The 20,177-nt window shown below is 39.2% G+C and overlaps 1 protein-coding gene across 6 annotated transcripts in view; it reads right to left on the reverse strand.

The window, feature by feature from the left end:
- ATG7 (autophagy related 7) overlaps window positions 1–20,177 on the reverse strand; it is a 254,822-nt gene that overhangs the window by 146,320 nt on the left and 88,325 nt on the right. For all 6 annotated transcript variants that reach the window (XM_079795433.1, XM_079795434.1, XM_079795435.1 and 3 more), the window contains one exon: window positions 5,422–5,502. In XM_079795433.1, coding sequence (XP_079651559.1) covers window positions 5,422–5,502 — 81 coding nt within the window. The remainder of the gene's footprint in view (window positions 1–5,421; window positions 5,503–20,177) is intronic.

Consider the following 20,177-nt stretch of genomic DNA (forward strand, 5'->3'; position numbering starts at 1 on the left):
CAGCTGCTGGATTCCTTAAGCTAGGAAACCCCCTAAGGTAAGAAAGTGTTTTATATGGAATTATAAAATTCAAAACAGCAGTCTCAAGTGTTAAAGTACACCAGATTCCAACTCAAGAATAGCTGAAATTGAAATGGAATTCACAAAGACAAGAGGACAATTTGTAGGGGATTAGGTGTCTCAAGCACTGTCACAACTGCTATACTAAACAACTTTATAAATGTGCTATCATTTCTTGCCTCTGGTTATTGTACATGCAATTCCCCCCACCAGAATGTCTTCCTCTTTCCCATGGGTTTCTAGAAATTCCCACTCATCCTTTTCTACATATATACATATATGTATATATTTTTAATTTTAAAAATATGTGTGTGTGTGTATATATATATATACACACACACATATATATATATATACACACACATATTTTTAAAATATATTTTTATTGACTTCAAAGAGGAAGGGAGAGGGGGAGAGCGAGATAGAAACATCGATGAGAGAGAATCTGATCGGCTGCCTCCTGCACACCCTGCAATGGGGATCGAGCCTGCAACCCAGGCATGTTCCCTGACCAGGAATCAAACTGTGACATCCTGGTTCATAGGTTGATGCTCAACCAATGAGCCACACCGGCTGGGCCCTACTCATCTTTTTAACATCAACTCATAAGTCACTCTCTACAAGGCCTTCCCAGGTTTTTCCCATTTATAAAATTGGTATCAGGATACCATAATAAGAGGATATACCTTGACTGCAGGGCATATCACAATATAAGGGAAATCATCACTGGCTTATATACCTGTCTCACCCAAAGTTCCTTGAGGGCAGTGGCTATTTGAATTTTTGTATCTTTGGCATCCAGCAGGGCCTTAAATGCCAACTGAATAAATGAATGTCTGCTAACAAACATACAGTAAGACTTTAACCTTTCCTTCACAAATCTACGATTTGCCTTTCTATCCTCTAAATGGTACATTTCCAGAAATCTTAGGCAATAGGTTGCTTGGGCACAGAGTTTTTTCTTAAAGTTTAAACAGTATTGGTATTTCATGCTTTTTAATTTACAAAGAATTATGACAGAAAAAAAGGTAGGATTATATAATATTAGATAAATGGATAGGCTGGCTATGACAAAGGCAAAAAGAAAGTAGAATTTACCAAATGATCATAAAAGCTAACATGATTCCTACTCGCCCTCTCCCTACCAGTATTGCTCCTGACTACAAATCTGAGAGAAGTTTCTAGACAACTTCCGGGTTCCAGAAACAAGACTATTATTGCATAAAATACCGGAAGGTGCTGGGCTTTCTCCTTATAGGGAAAGAGAATGGTCACAATATACAACATACTGCCCTCTTCACCCAAGACTGACTGGGAAGGGGTACAAGGGAACCTTCTGGTGTAATAAAAATATTCAATGTCTTTGTTGTTGGTGGTGATCCTCATCCGAGGATATTTTTCCATTGATTTTTAGGGAGAGTGGAAGAGAGGGAAAGAGAGAGAGAAACATTGATGTGAGAGAAAAACATAGATTGGTTGCCTCCTGTACAAGCCCTGACCAGGGCCCAGGCCAGGGAGGAGCCTACATCCAAGGTACATGCCCTTGACTGGAATCGAACCTGGGACCCTTTTGGTCCACATCCACTGAGCCAAACTGGCTAGGGCTGTTCAATGTCTTGACTGAAATGTAGGTTACATGGGTGTGGATACATTTGTCAAAACTTATAGAATTCTCACTGTATATAAATTTCACCTAGAAAAAAAGAACCATGCACAATTTAACTCTAGTTAGTAGGTTTCCTTTCTGCAGTAATATGGGATAGAAATTTTGAAACTAATTTCTGTGTAATCTAGACTTGTGCAAGTGAATAAATATCCAGAGTAACGGGAGTCAGGTTTCTCACTGCTGGGGATGTTAGTTACAAATATAGAAAGGGGGAAATAAACTTCACCCAAGGGGTTAAAATACATCATGTGCCTCCTAACACGAGGATGCATCATCACTTCTCTGGTATTCCTGCCAAAAACTCAGAACCTGAACCTAATCATAAGAAAACATTAGGCAAATCCAAATTGAGGCAAATTCTACAAAATAACTGGCAAAATATCAGAATACTGAAGTTAACAAAGACAAAGAAAGGCTAAGAAACTTTTCCAGATTGAGGGAAGCCAAAGAGATATGACAATTAAATGCAATTGCTTGATGCTGAATCAGATCCTGGTCTAGGAGGGAAAACCTATAAAGGACAATACTGGTTCAAATAGCAACATTTGAAATATAGACTGTGGATTAGAGAATAGTATTATATAAACATCAAATTGCCTGAATTTGATAAGAGTATTGTGTTTAGGTAAGAGAATATCCTTGTTCTTAGGAAATACACTGAAGTATTTAATTGTAAATGACCACAACGTCTCCAACGTATTCTCAAACTTTTAAGAGACAGGAGAGTGGAGTAGCAGGGAGGAAAGGGAGCCCACAGGTACAAATGGGGGAAAATGTAAACAATTGGTGAATCTGGGTAAAGGTTATACAGGAATTCCTTGTACTATTCTTGCAACTTAAAATTACATCAAAATAGAAAATTATCAAAAAAGCAAAATAAATATAACTTCCCAAAAAAATACTTAGGTGAAAGGCTAATAACAAGAATACACTTAACTTGTTTCAAAATTATACTTTTTCTTCTGGTAGTAATTCCACAAAACTCTAGTTGGTTCTAAATTCCTTTTCAGAACTAAAAAACAACTCATGTACCTTCCAATAGGGTTTTTTTGAAGTCCCAGTGGTCAATACTGTCATTTTAGAAAAGTTTTGTAAGGTAATCAACAGAAATTGGAATGTAAGTAACTCCTCACCATTCCCCTCCCTCCAGATTCTTCAATAGCTTTTCTGTAAGACCGAACAATTCACCTGGCTATATGCCAAGTTAAAATCAAACAGGGTAAGAATGATTTATGTGTAGATGATTCCGCCTTCCCTGCCATGGAAGCAGAGAACTGTATTCTTCCACACCTCAGGCCTTATAAAAGGTGTAACACACACACACACACACACACACACACGAACAAGAACATTATTACTTAGCTGAGCTTATTCACCTCCCCAATCTTTCTGTATTTGTGGTTAAATCAAGACAAGTATAGCCTCAGTTCTAGGGGAAAAAAATACTGAAAACTACCAAAGGAAAAAATTACTTCATAGATGTCAAAGGAGAATTTTTCAAAAGTCATTTTTAGCCCCCAAAAATCTTTTTGAAACAATAACAACTATTATATGACTCAGTATAAAAATATTATGCTAAGTATGCATTAAGAAAAATTCACATGCACAAAGATGAAAATGTAATTGGATTTGTCATTTCAAAGTATTAATGTTGGGTTTGCAGATAATAGAGAACGACATTCTCCCATATGAATAAAGAAGTTAGCCAAGTAAGTAAATGCTGTGTTTCTACTGTAAGGAAATACGTGTACCAATGAAGCAACCTTTCCAGCACAAAAGAAATTTAATACCTGACCACATGAAAAGTGATCGCTATGGGAATAGCACAGCTGTTAAAATCCAAGTCAGTTTGTATTAAATCGTCCAGCATGTTTATGTAAAGCAGGCCTCTAAGAATGGCCACCAAGAGGAAATAATTTTGGTAACAAAAAAGTGATACATATATTTAATGCAATGCTTACAATAGTGTGAAAACAAAATGCAAAGCTATTCGCTCTCAAAAAATATAAGGGACCTCAGTTAGGTGGTATGCTTGTGATTCTTTTATAAACAGTACCTCAGGGGCTAACTTAATTAGAAATAGAACAAGAAAGAATGAATGTTTACATTTCATTTAGAGAGCCCAATTATCTTTATTTCATTGATTAGCCAGATCTATATAAAGCCACAGAACTGGCACCAGTGCCAAATCATTTCTATATGAAAATTAATACTATTGCCAAATTATTTTGAGACCAATTAGCTCAGCCATTCAAAGAAAAGAAATGTGCTCCACTAAAAAGTATATAATCCTAAAACTTGCATTTCTGAAGACAGAAGTGCACATAGACATCCTTGTGATCTTGACTTGAGCAGATATACCTTAAAGAAACTACAGAAAGAATGTGCTCATGAGTAACTACTGACAAATGGTATGCTTTAAATCTCAACACAGACACTTGATAAAGCAGGAGCTTAGTTTACATTTGAAGAAAAAAATTACTCTAAATTTCTGAGCACCTAAAAGGAACCAAATTTATCAACACTGTTGTCAAATCTGAGTTAACTTTTTAGAGAAACTGGTCAGGATTGTTCTTCTCATAAGATATGACCCAAGTGAAGTTTTCAAAGGTTTGTCAACTCAGAGTGAAGAGAATTTCTCTAGAACTTAATCCCTTCTATACTGCCAGATGTAGGTTACTCAGCAAAGAAGTCCCAAATTATAACTGAGAGGCCAGAGTTTGGGATTAATGACCCCAACACTATTTTGTATAATACCTGAACATGAAAGTTTTATTTAAAAAATCATGAGTTTTAAAAGCTCAGGTTAAATCAATGGAGATTAGAGGCTTAAAGAGACATTCAAAAGGAAATTAGCTATAATACACAGCATACATGTAAAAATAACTCAGACTATCTCAAAGCCTATTTAAAAATGAGATGCCATCACTGTAGTTTTGAGATATGTCAGCCGGTTTCCTATTACAATGGAGGACATACCAGCTCTATTTTTAGAGCCTCTGGAAAGATCAAAGCTGAACTTTTACTGGCTCGCCCTCCAGGCCCCTAATCTCCATTTACTCTTCCTTGTCATTATATAGCTCTCCAAAACACACACCACCAGACTGCCCAGTATCCCCCATCCTCTGAGTAACACTTAAAAGTTGCTCTGTGATGTAACACATAGGCACAGACAACAGTGTGGTGACAGCCAGAGGGAAAGTGGGGTGGGGGTAGGTAGAGGTGGGATGGGGACAGAAAAGACTTTGCTTGGGGCAATGGTGCATGGTGCAGTATGCAGATGATGTTTTATTGAGTTGTACACTTGAAACCTATACAGTTTTGTGAACCAATGTCACCCCAGCAAATTCAATTAAAAAAAAAAAGTTGCTCTATGATGGTCAATGGGAGGGAGGAACTCTCTGGGGGAGAACAAAGTCTAGTAGAGATCAAGTTCAAGCCAAAATTACCAGATGCAAGTACTGATACAGAACTAAAATATCTAATTCCATCTCTCTCTGTATGCATACTCTATAAATCAAACTGTCTCAGGCTGGTTACTATGAGAATGAACACAGATAAATGAAAACTCCTTTCTGGTTTTTTAGACTCTCACCTCTCCCCCAGAAAGCCCTCAGTTGGTTTGAATGCCTCTGATTGGTAAGGCTGATGGGCTTATTTTAAAAGACAAGTCCTTTAATTGTAGAATGACTTACTTTGGAAGAACAAGCTGTACATTTGTCAAATGCCAGGCTGACAGGAAGGACATTATCAAATCTTGACAGAAATCCCCGGATCTAAAAACAAGCAAAACAAAAACATTCATATCAAGCTCGGAATGACCACACCTGTAAAATACATGTGTCGTTTCAAACAAGCTGGAAACAATTCATAGTCCTGACACAGATTACTAGCAAACGTGAAGTTCAGCATGAGTATCTTCCTTTGCACTATATATAATCAGTGTGAGGAAGAACTTTAGGGCCTTTATCCCATTAGGAACCAGGGCCTACAAGCTTTTCACATTTGAGACTTAAAAACATAATTGACTCCAAAATACAAAAAGAAAGCTGTAAAATCTAAAGTTCCATTTTAATAAATGTCTTCAAAAACATAACAGATCAACTAACTTATGACAAGTCTCATATATAAGTCATAGTAAATATGAAGTGTGTATTTCTAGGATGTGATATTGGGTGGGGTCCCACAAGGTAAGAAGGCCTGGGGACTATAGAAGACAAACACAGTCCTAAATATACATATTGTTACTTACTTGGCTTAGAACACATAGGGATACAATGCAAAACATCACCAAATGTATGGGGAAACAGCGCCACCTTGAGCATAAACTTCTGGACTACAACTGATTTCCATTTACTGAGGATCAGCCACAACCAAGTTTCACAAACCAAAGTTCAAGTAATTTATTCAGAACATCAAACCTCTAGAACTATACTTACACAAAATGGGGAGTTTTAAACTGTTGTATATATCATTAAAATATTACCACTAAAATATGCATGGCAAACTCTCCAAAGTCTCCACAGGACTCAACATTTATAAGTCAGATCTTCCCAACTACCTCATCTTATGTTGATAAAACTCAAACTCAGAAAGGTGAAGCAAGGTAGGTCAGGAAAACAAAGTGACAGAGCTAAGATTCAAAAGTAGCCCTCCTGGAAAGTAAGTGGGGGGTAGGTAGAGGTAAGCAAATTGAGGGGATGAGGACGAAAAGAGACTTTGCTTGGGGTGATGGGCACACGATGCAGCATGCAGATGATGTTTTGAGTTGTACACTTGAAACCCGTATAGTTTTGTGAACCAATGTCACCCCAATAAATTCAATTAAAGGAAACAAAGTTGCCTTCCCTGACTCCAAACCTGGCCAGGGCCTGGGCCCCTATCCTCCTAGTTTCTAACCCTCCTTGCCCCTTTCCCCTTCTCTCAGGATATCACAGCATTAGTCTTCAATATTAGGTCTCAACACAAATTTAACTTGTATAGCGTAAAAGAATCAACCCATACACCAGTGTCGTCTTTAGCCACCCTATCAACACTCCCCACAAAACAAAAACAAACAGAGCCTGACTCTTTAAAGAGACAGGCTTCCTTCCGAGTTTAGACCCACTGCAGCTAACAGTCTAACTTCATGTGCTTACTGGAAAATCTAACCTTGAAAAAATGCCTGTAGCCATCTTTTAAATGTCCTTATCAATGTAATCCAAGAACAAAAGTGTTTCGTAGAAATGATAATTCATATAGTTGGGAAAATTTAGATAACCTCATCTTGAACCTCTGAAATATTGACAATCTTTTAGTTCCCTGTGTCTCAGGAATGTGGTAGCCACTTACAATGCAGTACTTGAAGCACAGTTAGGGTCTTAAGTTTGCTATTCAGGACATCAAAACAGAAGACATCAAACTGGCAGAGAAGACTTTAATGGCAAGACACAAATGGGAATGCTGAGATCCTCTTGAGATCTGAAGTTAAAAGCTTGAAAGAATTTTCATTTAATACAAAATTTACCTGGAAAATTTTTTTATCATTAGTAGCGTATTTTCCATAAAAATGTTCCTTGACACCATCTATATGGTGTCATGGAAAGATTTCTTCATTCTTTTGTCTTTATATAGCCAATATCAAGCTTTCTTTATGTTATATAAAAAAATATATACTGGTAATTTTCTCTAAATTGTCTCATGATTGGAAGTGGGGAGGGAAAGCTGAAGGAAAGGGAGACAGAAGACCCAGTTAGGAACAAAAGGAAGAGAGAAAAAGGAAAGGGAGGAAGGAAAGAAAGAAAATAAAAACAATAACACAGATGGCGAGCCATAGAAGAAAAAGGAGCTGAATTGAATGGGTGGGCCAAGCAATTGTTTAATAAGCCAGAAAGCTCTTTACTAGGAAACTGTGATTCATTTTCCCAGGAAGTGAAGTAGAGTAACATGTGCATGTGAGGCTTTTCAAATTCACCAAGTTGGTATCAGAAGGTCCAGAACGTTAATCAAAGTAATTCCAATTTTAGGTAATTTAAAAGAGGAAAGCCTTCTTCTCAAACCAATGCCAACATACTCCTAACGGGTATCTTCACAGGTGAGCTCTCTCCCTTCCATTCAATGTAACACTCTGCTGTTGATTAATTTTTCTAATATAAAGCTCTGAGGTGTGTCAAAGTTTTAAAAATACAATGGAACCTCATTTCTCCATTTTAAACCGTCTGGAAGGCTGTTCGAAAACCGAATCATTTTTTCCTATTAGAAATAATGTAAATTGAATTAATCAGTTCCAGACCCCCAAAAGATTCCTTTTTAACCTTTCTTATATATAGTACTGTTTAATCTATAAACACTTTAAAAACAAAAAGGACATGAAATGTAAATGAAAATTTAACAAAAAGAAAATATACAGTAAAAACCGAAAATTTAATAATTATAAGCAGCAACAAAAGCAAAAAGACATGAAAATATTCACAGTACGATTTCCTGAGATTTTAACTGTGGTAAACTGACTCATATTCACTCATTCTCTCCTTTGTCTGTCACCTGAGAGATGCGTGACTGATCATACAGATATCAGCATGAAAGCATTGTCAGGTTAAGAAGTGAATTGTTAGAGAGGGAGATATTTGAGAAACGAGGTTCCACTGTATATGTTTTTATTGATTTTAGAGAAGAAGGGACAGGGATAGAGAAATAGATACATTGATGAGAGAAAGACATAGATGGGCTGCCTCCTGCACGCCCCCTACTGGGGATCGAGTCCATTACATAACCCAGGCATGTGCCCTGACCTGGAATAGAACCAAATAGAACCAGGGAACTTGTGGTTCATGGGTCAATGCTCAACCACTGAGCAACACAGGCCGGGAAGGTATGTAATTTTTAATCAACTTTCTGGAGCTAACCAAATTCAGCAGAGAATTCCTTATTCTGGCATTTAAGATTCCCTCTAATCTGGGCCCAACCGGCCCTCTAATTATGTCTTGGATTAAATTTTTCACAGGCCCCATACAAATGCTAAGCTGAACTACAACTTCCATTCCAAAGACATTCCCAAGTTTCACACCTTGTCTCATGCTAAATTCTGGGACTCAGAATTCTTCCTTTTGGAAATAACTACATATCCAAATCTTCATCTTCCCTAAAAGCCATTCAACTCAAACACACTTCTTTCATAAACCTTCAACCTACCACCCAACTTAGAAATAATGTTTCTATCATCCGAAATTCCTCTTTTTGGCATTTACCATCAAAATACCTTGTGTAATAGTTATTTTTTTAAAAAAATTACAGATTTATTAAGATATAATTAATGTAACATAAAATTTGTCTTTTTAAAGCATACAATTCAGTGGCTTTTATATATTTATGGAGGTGTATGGCTATCACCAGTATCTAATTTCTGAACATTTTCATTACCCCAAAAAGAAACCTAGAACTCATAAGCAATTAGTCTCCATTCTCCATGTTTTACAGCACTTGCCAGCTATTAATCTGCCTTCTATGTCTATTGATTTGCCTATTTTGCTTATTCCCTATAAAGGGAATCATACAAGACTGTCTTCTTTCACTCAGCATAATGTTTTTACCCATATTGCATCATGTATCTGTACTTCACTCCTTTTTATTGTCAAACAATATTCCATTGTATAAATATACCACATTTTGTTTATCCAGCCATCAATTGATGGACATTTCTTTATACAGAGTGGAATCAATGTGTCAGATGGTAACTATATGCTTAATATATTGAGGAACTGCTATTCTGTTTTCCAAAGTGACATTCCTGCCAGCAAGGTATGAGGTTCCTAATTTCTCTACCTTCTTGTCGATACTTGTTATTGCTTTTAAAAAAAATCATTATTATAATCATTCCAGTGAGTGTAAAGTGATATCTCACTGTGGGTTTTATTTGCATTTCTCTAATGATTACTAATTTTGAGCATTTTCCTATGTGCTTCTTGACTGTTTGTATATCTTCTTTGGAGAAATGTCTATTCAAATTACTTGCCAAATTTTAATCTGGGTTTTCTATTTATTGTTAAATTGAAGAGCTCTCTCTATATTTTGGATACAAGTTTCTTATCAGATATATAATTTGCAAATATTTTCTCCCATTCTGTAGGTTTTCTTTTTTTTTAATTTTTTTAAATTTACATTTTAATCCTTACCTAAAGATATTTTTTCCATTCACTTTTTTTTTTTTTTTTTTGAGAGAGAAAGACAGAAATGTTGATGTGAGAAAGATATAGATTGGTTGCTTCCTGCATGCGCACTGACCAGGGCCAGAGAGGAGCCTGAAACCGAGGTATGTGCCCTTGAATGGAATCGAACCTGGGACCCTTTGGTCCACAGGCCGATGCTCTATGCCAGTCGTCGGCAAATTCATTAGTCAACAGAGCCAAATATCAACAGTACAACGATTGAAATTTCTTTTGAGAGCCAAATTTTTTAAACTTAAACTATATAGGTAGGTACATTGTTATTAACTTAATTAGGGTACTCCTAAGCTGGCCTTTGCTAAAAACTCAAGGGGCCAAAGAGCCACATGTGGTTCGCGAGCTGCAGCTGCAGTTTGCCGACCACTGCTCTATGCATTGAGCCAAACCGGCTAGGGCTGTAGGTTTTCTTTTCACTTTCCTGATGATGTTCTTTGAAGCACAAAACTTCTTTATTTTCATGAAGTCTTGTTTATTTTTTCTTCGGTTGCTTGATCTTTTTGTGCCATATATAAGAAACCATTGTATAATGAAGGTCATGAAGATTTATTATGCTTTCTTCAAGTCTTATAGTTTTAGCTTTTACATTTAGGTCTGTCTTCCATTTTGAGTTAATTTTTTTAAATATATTTTTTTATTGATGTGCTCAACCATTGAGCCACATCAGCTGGGCGAGTTCATTTTTGTATATGTTGCAAGGTAAAGGTTGAAATTCCTTACTTTGCATGTGGGGATCCAATTGTCCCAACCCTTTGTTGGAAAGACTCTTCTCCCGTTAATGTAAAAAAACCATTGAAACCTGTAAAGAATTTTTGTGAGTTTATTTGAGCCAAACTGTCGACATATGCCAGGAAGCAGAACCTCAACGAATTTAGATAATGCTCCGGAGAATGGTGGGTTACATCTGTATTTATACATTGCAATCAAAGGAAGGGACGTAGGTGGGTTACATGGAATCCATTGGTGATAGATTAGAGAGGCGGGAGAAAGCAAAGCCTGGGGTGGGGGGTTGGGGGGGTGGAGGAACCCCTGGGATTGTATAAAAAGTAAAATAATGGACACATACTTAAGTGGGTGTAGGAACAATTAACATGATAATAAAGAAATTTGTGGTATCTGTCCTGGTACCCAGCACATTTGGTTGTGCCCCAAGGGGTCCAGAAAAAGGGAAGTTACAAGTTACCCAGACACTTCAAGGGTATGTTATCATAGATGCAAAAAGGCAGATATGTTCAGTTAAGGTAAAGGTTGACCTTATCAGTGAAGATACCAACCTAGAACGTAACTGCCCACCATAACTGCTTTTAAAGTTTAATTTCAGACCATCCTTTGTGGTTACTTTAGACCTCTGTGTTTGCAAGGGGCCACATGCTAACCTGAGCTTGTCATGTTAGCATGTGGCCCCTTTCGTCCACACCCCCACCCCTGAACTATGAGAAAATGACCATAAATGTAAGGGTTCATTTCTGGACTCTCAATTCTATTCTGTTGATCTAAATGACTGTTCTATGATAGCACTATACTGTCTTGCTTACTGTAGCTTTAGAGTAAGTTTTGAAACTGGGAAGTGTGAATCTTCCAACTTTATTCTTTTTCCCCCCAAGATTATTTTGGCTATTCTGGGTCCTTTGCTTTTCCATATGAATTTAGAATCAACCTGTATGCTATAGTTATTTTTTAAAAGTTACTTATCTCTCTTGTTTTTAGAGGGCAAGACTCAGGTTGCACTATTTGCATTTGTCCACAGCACAGTGATTTGCTCATAAAAGATACTCAATATTATTCATTATGAAATGATATAAACACTAACACCTCAAAGCTTACCAAATTATTCATATCTAAACTCTACAGAGAAAACACAAAAAAACCCTCCAATTTACCATCATCCAGGCAATTTGAAGGCCTTCCCCAACAATATTTAAATCCCCACTATTACAAATGCACTGAGCTTCCACAACACGATCTACATTCCCTCAATCTTATAAGAAATGCGTAAAAGCTAAGGAGCAGAGGTTGCTACTTAAAATTTTAGCACCTTCCTTAGACATCCCCAGACATCCCAGAGAAATCCAAAATCCAGGTTCCATAGGCAATCCTAATAAACATATTCACACCAATTTAGAGAGGCCAGGCCCTGATTCATAATCACAAAAATTATAAAAATTTGTCCCTTACTTGGATGGAGAAAACTTCATCATCACCTTCCTACTTAGAAGTGTACAAAGTATGTAAAGCAATATGCTCCTTCAGTATTTTTCTAAACTTGCCTGATAAGAATCACCTGGAACTTGATTCAAAAGGTCTGGGGTAAGTGAGAAACCAATCGGGAGCCAAAAACCAGGATAACAGGCTTTATTAGGGGAAAGAGACCTGCTGGGCTGTCTCGCAAGGAGCAGAGGTGAACATGCCTTTTGAGGGGAGGAATGGGAAGGAATGGGGGCTTATTGTACTTGGCACGCGCTGATTGGTGACTTAATGTATGGTCATATAGGAACAAGGGCTTAGGGTATTTGGCAGGTGTTGATTGGTGGTTCAATGTATAGTCCATATAAGGTGCCTGGTTAGGTACTCAGGTATTTCCAGGCCGCAGGTCACGTCATACTCCACCCACCAGTAAGGCCTGAGAATCTGTATGTTTCACAGGAGCCCCAGGGGTTTCTCATCAGGCAAGCATGTGAAACAAATGCTTTTAGTTACCAACCTTATTTACACCTTTCTGTTCTTTGCTCTATGCCAACTTAACATCACCTATTAGACGTCAGGAAACAGATGGAAGTAGTTAGCAAACCTTTCATTCTTTCTTCATTTTGTAGGAATAGTACCACTACACCCACCTAACATAGGCCACATCTAAATTAACATTTAATGAAAAGGCTTTACAAAATGATATTAAAGTTATTTCTCCCTTCACATAGGAACTAAGGCCCCTTGACACTGCTAAAAGTAAATTCTCTAACTTTTGGGATTGCACACAGCTTACTCTAAACTCTTATTCTATTACTAATATTTGCTGCAATCTTTCCTTAGAGGAAGTAGGTATTAAACCGCTATTTAAAAAATTTAATTCTACCTATAATAAAAACAATCAACACATGACAGAAAACAAAAGAGCAAACAAACAAAAATAACCCGTATTCCCATAGCATATTAACTCCACTTTTCTTTTTATTAAATGAAATATTTAACTTCCTTTGAAATGGCCTCTTTGGAATACTGGCTTCTCAATCTCCCCACTCTGGAGAGAAAAGCTGCTATTTCACAAACACACATGCCTCTCTACCTAGCTTTTGGAAAGTAAGAGGGATTCCTTAGGAGGGTCAAACCTTGCCTGCCTAACTACACATTTTATTCATTTTTTAAAATGTAGATTAAGTTATTTTATCTTAACACGGAAAATAAAACATTAAAATGGCCCACATGAAAATCTAATCAGTGGTTGCCTGGGGCTGAAAGTGGGAATATTACCTCGGAAGAGGCACAAAGGAAATTTTTGGAGTGATTAGGAATGTTCTAGATCTTGTTTGTGGTGGTGGTGATTATATACAAGGGCATACACTTGTCAAAACTCATTAAAATGCACACTTAAAATTGGGTGCATTTTACTGTATTAAATTATACCTCCAAAAAGGTGATGTAAAAAAATAACATAATCTTCATTAATATTTTCAAAACCATGCAGAAAAGTACAAAAGGAAATATAGTTCTCAATTGCCCAAATCCCTCTTCCCCAAAATAATCAGCAACATCAGTTTCCTGTGTAGCCTTCTAGGAAAAAAAAATATTTTGTGTCTAAAACTACTCTACAATATGTGCTACCATTTGAATATTTAAAAACCCACCTGGGATGACAGACTTAGAAGAAATATAATTAGCTGTGGATTCTTGATTCCCTTACCTCTCAGCACCCCAGGACCCACAAAGGACAAAAGCAGCTTGAACTGAAATCTCCATGGTCAGGCATCCATGAGGCACTTGGTGATATCTGCATTTGGTTAACAGGGCCTTATAAAACAGGACATGCTCTTCTCACCAGGAGGAGTAAAAACACAGCAGAAAGGAAAAAGCATCCGGACTTAAATGCTGGTTAGGCCTCAGTCCCGGGCTGTTCTGAGCAGGATGGGGTGGATCGGCCTGAATTCAACACGCACACCTGTGTGCATCTAATTAGCATCCAAAGGCTCACAAGCAGGAACACCTGCTTGGGATGAGGGGGGAGGGCGAGCGCGGGGGTATTGTTGGTGGGAGCACACAACTCAAAGGCATGTTCAAAGAGCAGGATTTGGTCTGTGTTACCTCGACTAGTTACGTACTTTGTCCCATAGGATGCTACCAAAAAGCCATTTTTATAGACTGAAGCTCTGGTTCTCAAATACCTACAGTCACTTCATAAATCTGGGCTGGAAAATGTGTATTGTGAAATGGCTACTAAGGTGATTCTGATACACAGCCAGATGTGGGAGCCCCTGGATCAGGCTGTCTTCCACTTAATGCCTTAAAACGTTAAATTAATTCTATACCCAGATCCACTCATATTGCCTACAGTCTATTCTCCATGCAGCACCCAAACCTTATCATGACTTAGTTTATAATTTCTCAATGGCTTTCTGTTGCCCCTGGGTTGAAGGTTCAAACCTTTAAAATGGCCTATGAGATCCTGCCTGCCTCTCCTCCTCCACTGTGGCTCCTCACTGCCCCCCAATTCTCTCTTTTACAGATACATTGGCCACCTTTTGGAGCTTCCAAATCACTGAGCACCCTTCTCACCCATCTTCTCTGCCTCCAAGAAAGTGCTTATTCCTCTCCCTTTTTCATTCCACATAAACAACTGCTCCCTCCTAACTTTGGCAGGAAGGCATGCCCTAGAACAGTGGTCGGCAAACTCATTAGTCAACAGAGCCAAATATCAACAGTACAACGATTGAAATTTCTTTTGAGAGCCGAAAACCGACTTCTGCGCATGGGCCACGAAGTTTCAATCGCACTGCACGTGCGCGCCAGCACGTGGTATTTTGTGGAAGAGCCACACTCAAGGGGCCAAAGAGCCGCTTGTGGCTCGCGAGCCGCAGTTTGCCGACCGCTGCCCTAGAATAATGTGGAAAATGATGGTATGGGGGAGGGAGAGGAGCACTGACATTTATTAAGTGCCATTCCTGTGTCTAATGCTCTTGGGTGTTTTCCTACACTCCTCACTACTATTCAGTGCCCTCCCCCCACATTCCAGATAAGAAATCAAGGCTCAGCAAGGTGGCATGGCTTGCCTAAGGTTCTACAACTACCAAGTAGCAAAGCCAGGATACTCAGTTCTGTTATTTCTGGCTCCAAAGTCTGGGAGATGAAAGCAAGGAGGGGTTAAAAAAAGAAAGGAGGAAGAAAAAAAGAGAGAGAGAAGGCCAGAGAAATTTAAAAACAAAATAAACACACACACACACACACACACACACACACACACACACACACCCAGAAACGAAAAACTCAGCATCTAGATGGCTACTATCAGAGCCTGAGAGGATTAAGTTATCTTCAGTGGATTATGCCCAGCTGGCTACAAAATGAACAGATCAGGAATAGAAGGGGTCCCTGCCATGCTGCTGTTTGCACCTCAGCTGAGTAAAATCAACTGGAGCTCCAAGCCTGCCTCTCCTTGATGGGAAGTGAAGATCCAGTGCCCAGAAACAGCCATTCTGAGAAGGCACAGTTGCAACCACAATTGGAACCTACTGCTTTAATTCACACCAGTTTCTAGCAGGCTGGGCAATATTTCCTGAGCTTGGAGTTTGCATAAATAAAAACAGACTCCAAACCCCAGATAGCTGTTGGATGTTGAATCAAATTCAATGCCAAAATGGAGAGTTTAGCAACTGCAAAACCCCATGCACACCACAGTGCTCTTTGTTTCGGACAACAGCTTCAGCTACTACTACTGGCCCACCTCTCATTATCTAACTGGAGTCACCATGTGGCAGGAGAAGTAAGCTGGAAATGAGCCAGTGTCATCATTAGAAAAGTTCTGCAGAATGGAACTAATCCTGCCAACTGTTCCCTACTCACTCACTGCTTCCAGAGTTTTATGAGATTATTTGTAATTTAATTTTTAGGAGAGTACATAAGCTCCCACTTTACCATTTTAATTAAAAGTGAAAGAGAAAGATAAAACCAACATCTACAAGTGTCTCTTATGTGCTCAGAACTGTGCTAGTGCTTAGTAAATGTCATATAATTTATTCTGTACATGAATCCTAGGAGTTTATTATATTACTAGAGGCCTGGTGCACGACATTCGTGCACTCAGGGGTGGGGGTTGTCCCTCAGCCCAGCCTGAGCCCTTGCCAGGAGCTCTCGGGGAATGTCCGACTGATGGCTTAGGCTGGCTCCATGCAGTTGGACATCCTTAGTGCTGCCATGGAGGCTGGAGAGGCTCCTACCACCACCACTGCGCTTGCCAGCCGTCAGCCCAGCTTGTGGCTGAGTGGCGCTCCCCCTGTGGGAGTGCACTGACCACCAGGGGACAGCTCCTACATTGAGCGTCTGCCCCCTGGTGGTCAGTGCACCTCATAGCAACTGGTTGTTCTGCCATTCAGTCGATTTGCATATTATCCTTTTATTATATAGGACTATCCCCATTTTCTGATGTAAGATATGAAGTTCAGAGAGGTCACACAAAGACAAGTGGCAAGAGCTGCTTCAAATCCTTTTGTAAAAGGAACTAATGAACGAATGGGTGAAAATAAAGAGGCAAAGCTGGAATTCTAATCAGATCTGGATGACCATACATAGCCTTCAGACTGGCTTGCATGTGGGACCTCTCAAACACAACAGCCTCATCAGGAGAGCAGTAACATCCTGGGGCACAAGTAACATCCTTCAACTGATAAAGTTATACCCAAGTTCTCTTGGGACGAGATGCCATCTGAGGTGCTTTTGAACTCTGACACTACCTATATTTTATCCTCTCCTTTGTGTACCAAGAAAAGGGAATCCCCCTCTCTTCTTCTAGGGTCTCACACAGGAAGCCCAGACATTGTTAGTCTTGTAACCACATCCTTATTCAGATGCCACCCCACTAAAACAGATTCCACCACATCCAAATGGGTACATCTAACACCTCAGATTACTCCAAAAGTAAATGGAACTAAACACTGGGTGATGCTGTGCCAATTACTTAACCTCTCTGACTGAGTGGTGCTTGGCACAGAGTCAGTGTTTGTGGATCATTTGTAGAAGGGATTGAATGGAGGGAGGGAGGATGTGTAGGTTATAAACCACAACAGCTGATATGGTGAAATAGCAGACATTTGGACTGTCTACTTTTCTTGGCATTTCCAGGCATCAATCTGAGGGGTATAGAACCAGAAGAGGAAGGAGATTTCTTTTCGTGGGCTTTAACTCAGGAAATATGCTCTTATCGCTTATCTTTTTAACCTTCTTTCTCAGTAGTCAGTCTGTCCATATCCCTAAACACACACTGAGATAAGCATTTCTGAGCACAGTAAAGAGACCCATCAAAAGATAAAAACCTGAGGATTTGTGGGGCACAGCCTCTGCAGAGAGGTCAAATAACTAGTCCAAGGCCTGGCTAGAGAGACCAAGCTCTATCTCAGCATTTGCCTCCTTAGAGATTTCCCAGGCCAGGTCCCTCCCAGGGTCCTGTCCTAGTTTAGGCTTTGTTCTACTTTTCTGAAGCAAGAATTCAAGAGCCTGAGAGAATCATGTATTTGGCAAGTCCAAACCCCAAGGAAGAACATACACATTCAGGGTCTTTATTCATCAGTACTTGAGAACCAAGAGTGCATTCACCCAAAGACAAAAGACGTGCACTGCCTAGTCCACAAATGGGATAAAACCAGGACTGCAATATTAATGACCAGGATGTTTGAATGACTGTTGTATTGCCACATTGTTTTTCATTCTTTAATGGATGTCCAGCCAAATGATCAGCAGCTTCATAGGGGGCTAATTTCTGTCACATTCAGAATCTCTCGCCAGCATGCAAATCAACTTCCTGGAGATATCAGGAGTAGCTTATCCATTTTATAGTTCCTGAACTGTGCCTCTCACCAAAAAACTAAGAAAAAGAGTCTGGCCTCACAGTACTCAGCCACCACCCCAGGAGCCAGGAAAAGACCTTTTTTTTTTTTTAAAAAAAAAAAATCCCACTTGATGGGACACAGAGGGAATAATACTATGCTACAATCTATAATGAAAAAGTTCTCTCTACAAAAGAATTCAGATTCCAAAGAATATATACCTTATGATTTCACTTACAGAAAGTCCAAAATTAAACAAAAGTCTCCCATGGTGTTGAGTCAAGAGATGCTTGCCTCTGTGTAGGAAGGAGGCAATAATAATTAGAAGAAGCATGAGAGGGGCTTTGGGAATGCCTGATAACCTTTACTTTTATCTGTCTGCTGGGTGCATGAGTGTTTGCTTTGTAATAAAGCTGTAAACTTAAGGATTTGTGTGATTCTCTATGTCTTTTATACATCAATAAAATGATGACAAATTAAAAAATCACTCATTGTAGACAGAAAGTGGCTTATACTTGCTGCTGCCTGCTTACAGAATCCCATTCATGTATACTGTGCCAGAGACTTTAAAAAAGAGCAAACCCATAAGCCTATTTTCTCACCTTCAAATGGTTTTTTCACGGTTTTCAAATTGAGTAAGAGAAGCTCGCCCCCCCCACCCCCCCCCCCACCCCCCCCCCGGCCAGGTTGAATATCACTGAATTTCAGGGCCTAATCAAGACTCTTTTTGCACTTGGTCAATCTTTGGATGGGCTAAATTCTGGCTATGGTCCTACAGAGAGATCAACGAAGTAATCTTTAAGCCTCCCAGGTCAGGGGCGGAGGAGAGCAGAGACACAATGAGTGCAGGCTACTTAGGCATCTTCCCCCAGATTATACAATGAGTTTCTGGTGGGGGGCCCTGTGATGCTCTGTCCAAGGACTATCACTTTCCTACTATAGCTCCTTCCACAGGGTCAACTAATAAACACTCTCCTTTGGGAATTGAGGAAAATGAGCCCAGGAAACATCACTGGTCATTCTCTGTATAAAGCACACAAAGCGGTTGACAGAATTCCTCTCCAACAGGAAACCATTAGTCTTGGAGAGCCAGGAAGAGGATGAGGGAAATGCTGAGTCTGCAACAGGGCATTGCAACACAGCCCCGTGTTTTTGTGGAAAGGATGTTCTCCTAACCAAAACACAGTTGCATAAATTGACTCCAATTAAAAAAAAACACACACACAAAAGAAGAAATGAACACACAACCCTGCTTAATAATTTTCAAGTTCTTTCTCCACTTTCTTTTTTAGAAAGTAGCTAAAAATAAAGGCTCAAATTTGAAATAATGTAAGCAAGTAATCACACACACACACACACACACACACACACACACACACAGTGGGCTTTCCCCATATATGGCTGCGTTATTCTTTAGCCTTTGAAAAGGCCAAATGAAGAGATAGCCAACAACCAAAGTAATCCTGCAGATATTTGAAAACCAGGAGAAAGAGCTAGAAGAGTTGATGAATGACAAACAATTGCAAGGCTCAATGGGAGTAAATAACACTGAGAGGGATTAGTTGCCATAGTACTTTAAAAACATGGGCACATGCATTTTGACACTGGACCCCTTCTATAAAGAGACTGTTTTGCCCTCTGGCCTCAGCACAGAGAAAACTACAACTGTGGTAATTTAACAAAAAAGACCTAAAGAAGGAAACCAGTGCAGGGGCATGACTGAATATTTAATTAAGGCCCTTTTCAGTGTGAAATCTGTAACGGAGATGAGGACACATCTCAAGGTCAGAAGAAAGAGAAGGAGACATGAAAAAGAGAAGAGGGTGGGGATTCGGATGAGATAGGATAGTGTGAAGAGCAGAGGTGGGCTCTGGAAGACAGCTTCCTTATGATGGAAGGTTATTATAGTGTCTGTTGGGTCCTACTGGAAATGTTTCTGTAGAAAAGATTAACACATTCATGTCAAATAACTGCCACTTTTGTGAGGCAGGCTGGAAAGGTCACATTGCACAGTGCCTTATGGTTTACAAAGCCTTGTTATAGACAATCCTGGACACAAGGTAAAGCACCTGCTTTTACTGATATGAAAAGTGAGGCTCAGGGATGGTTAGGAAACTAACACAGGTCTATGGAGGGTGACTTCATGCAAGAGGGCTGCAGTAGTGATTTGAAGCTAACTTTTCCAATGTGCAGGTCAGGGCTCTTTCCACTCACAAAATCTCTGAAAGA

Source organism: Cnephaeus nilssonii (assembly GCF_951640355.1).
Source record: "Cnephaeus nilssonii genome assembly, chromosome: 17".
NCBI lineage: Eukaryota > Metazoa > Chordata > Mammalia > Chiroptera > Vespertilionidae > Cnephaeus > Cnephaeus nilssonii.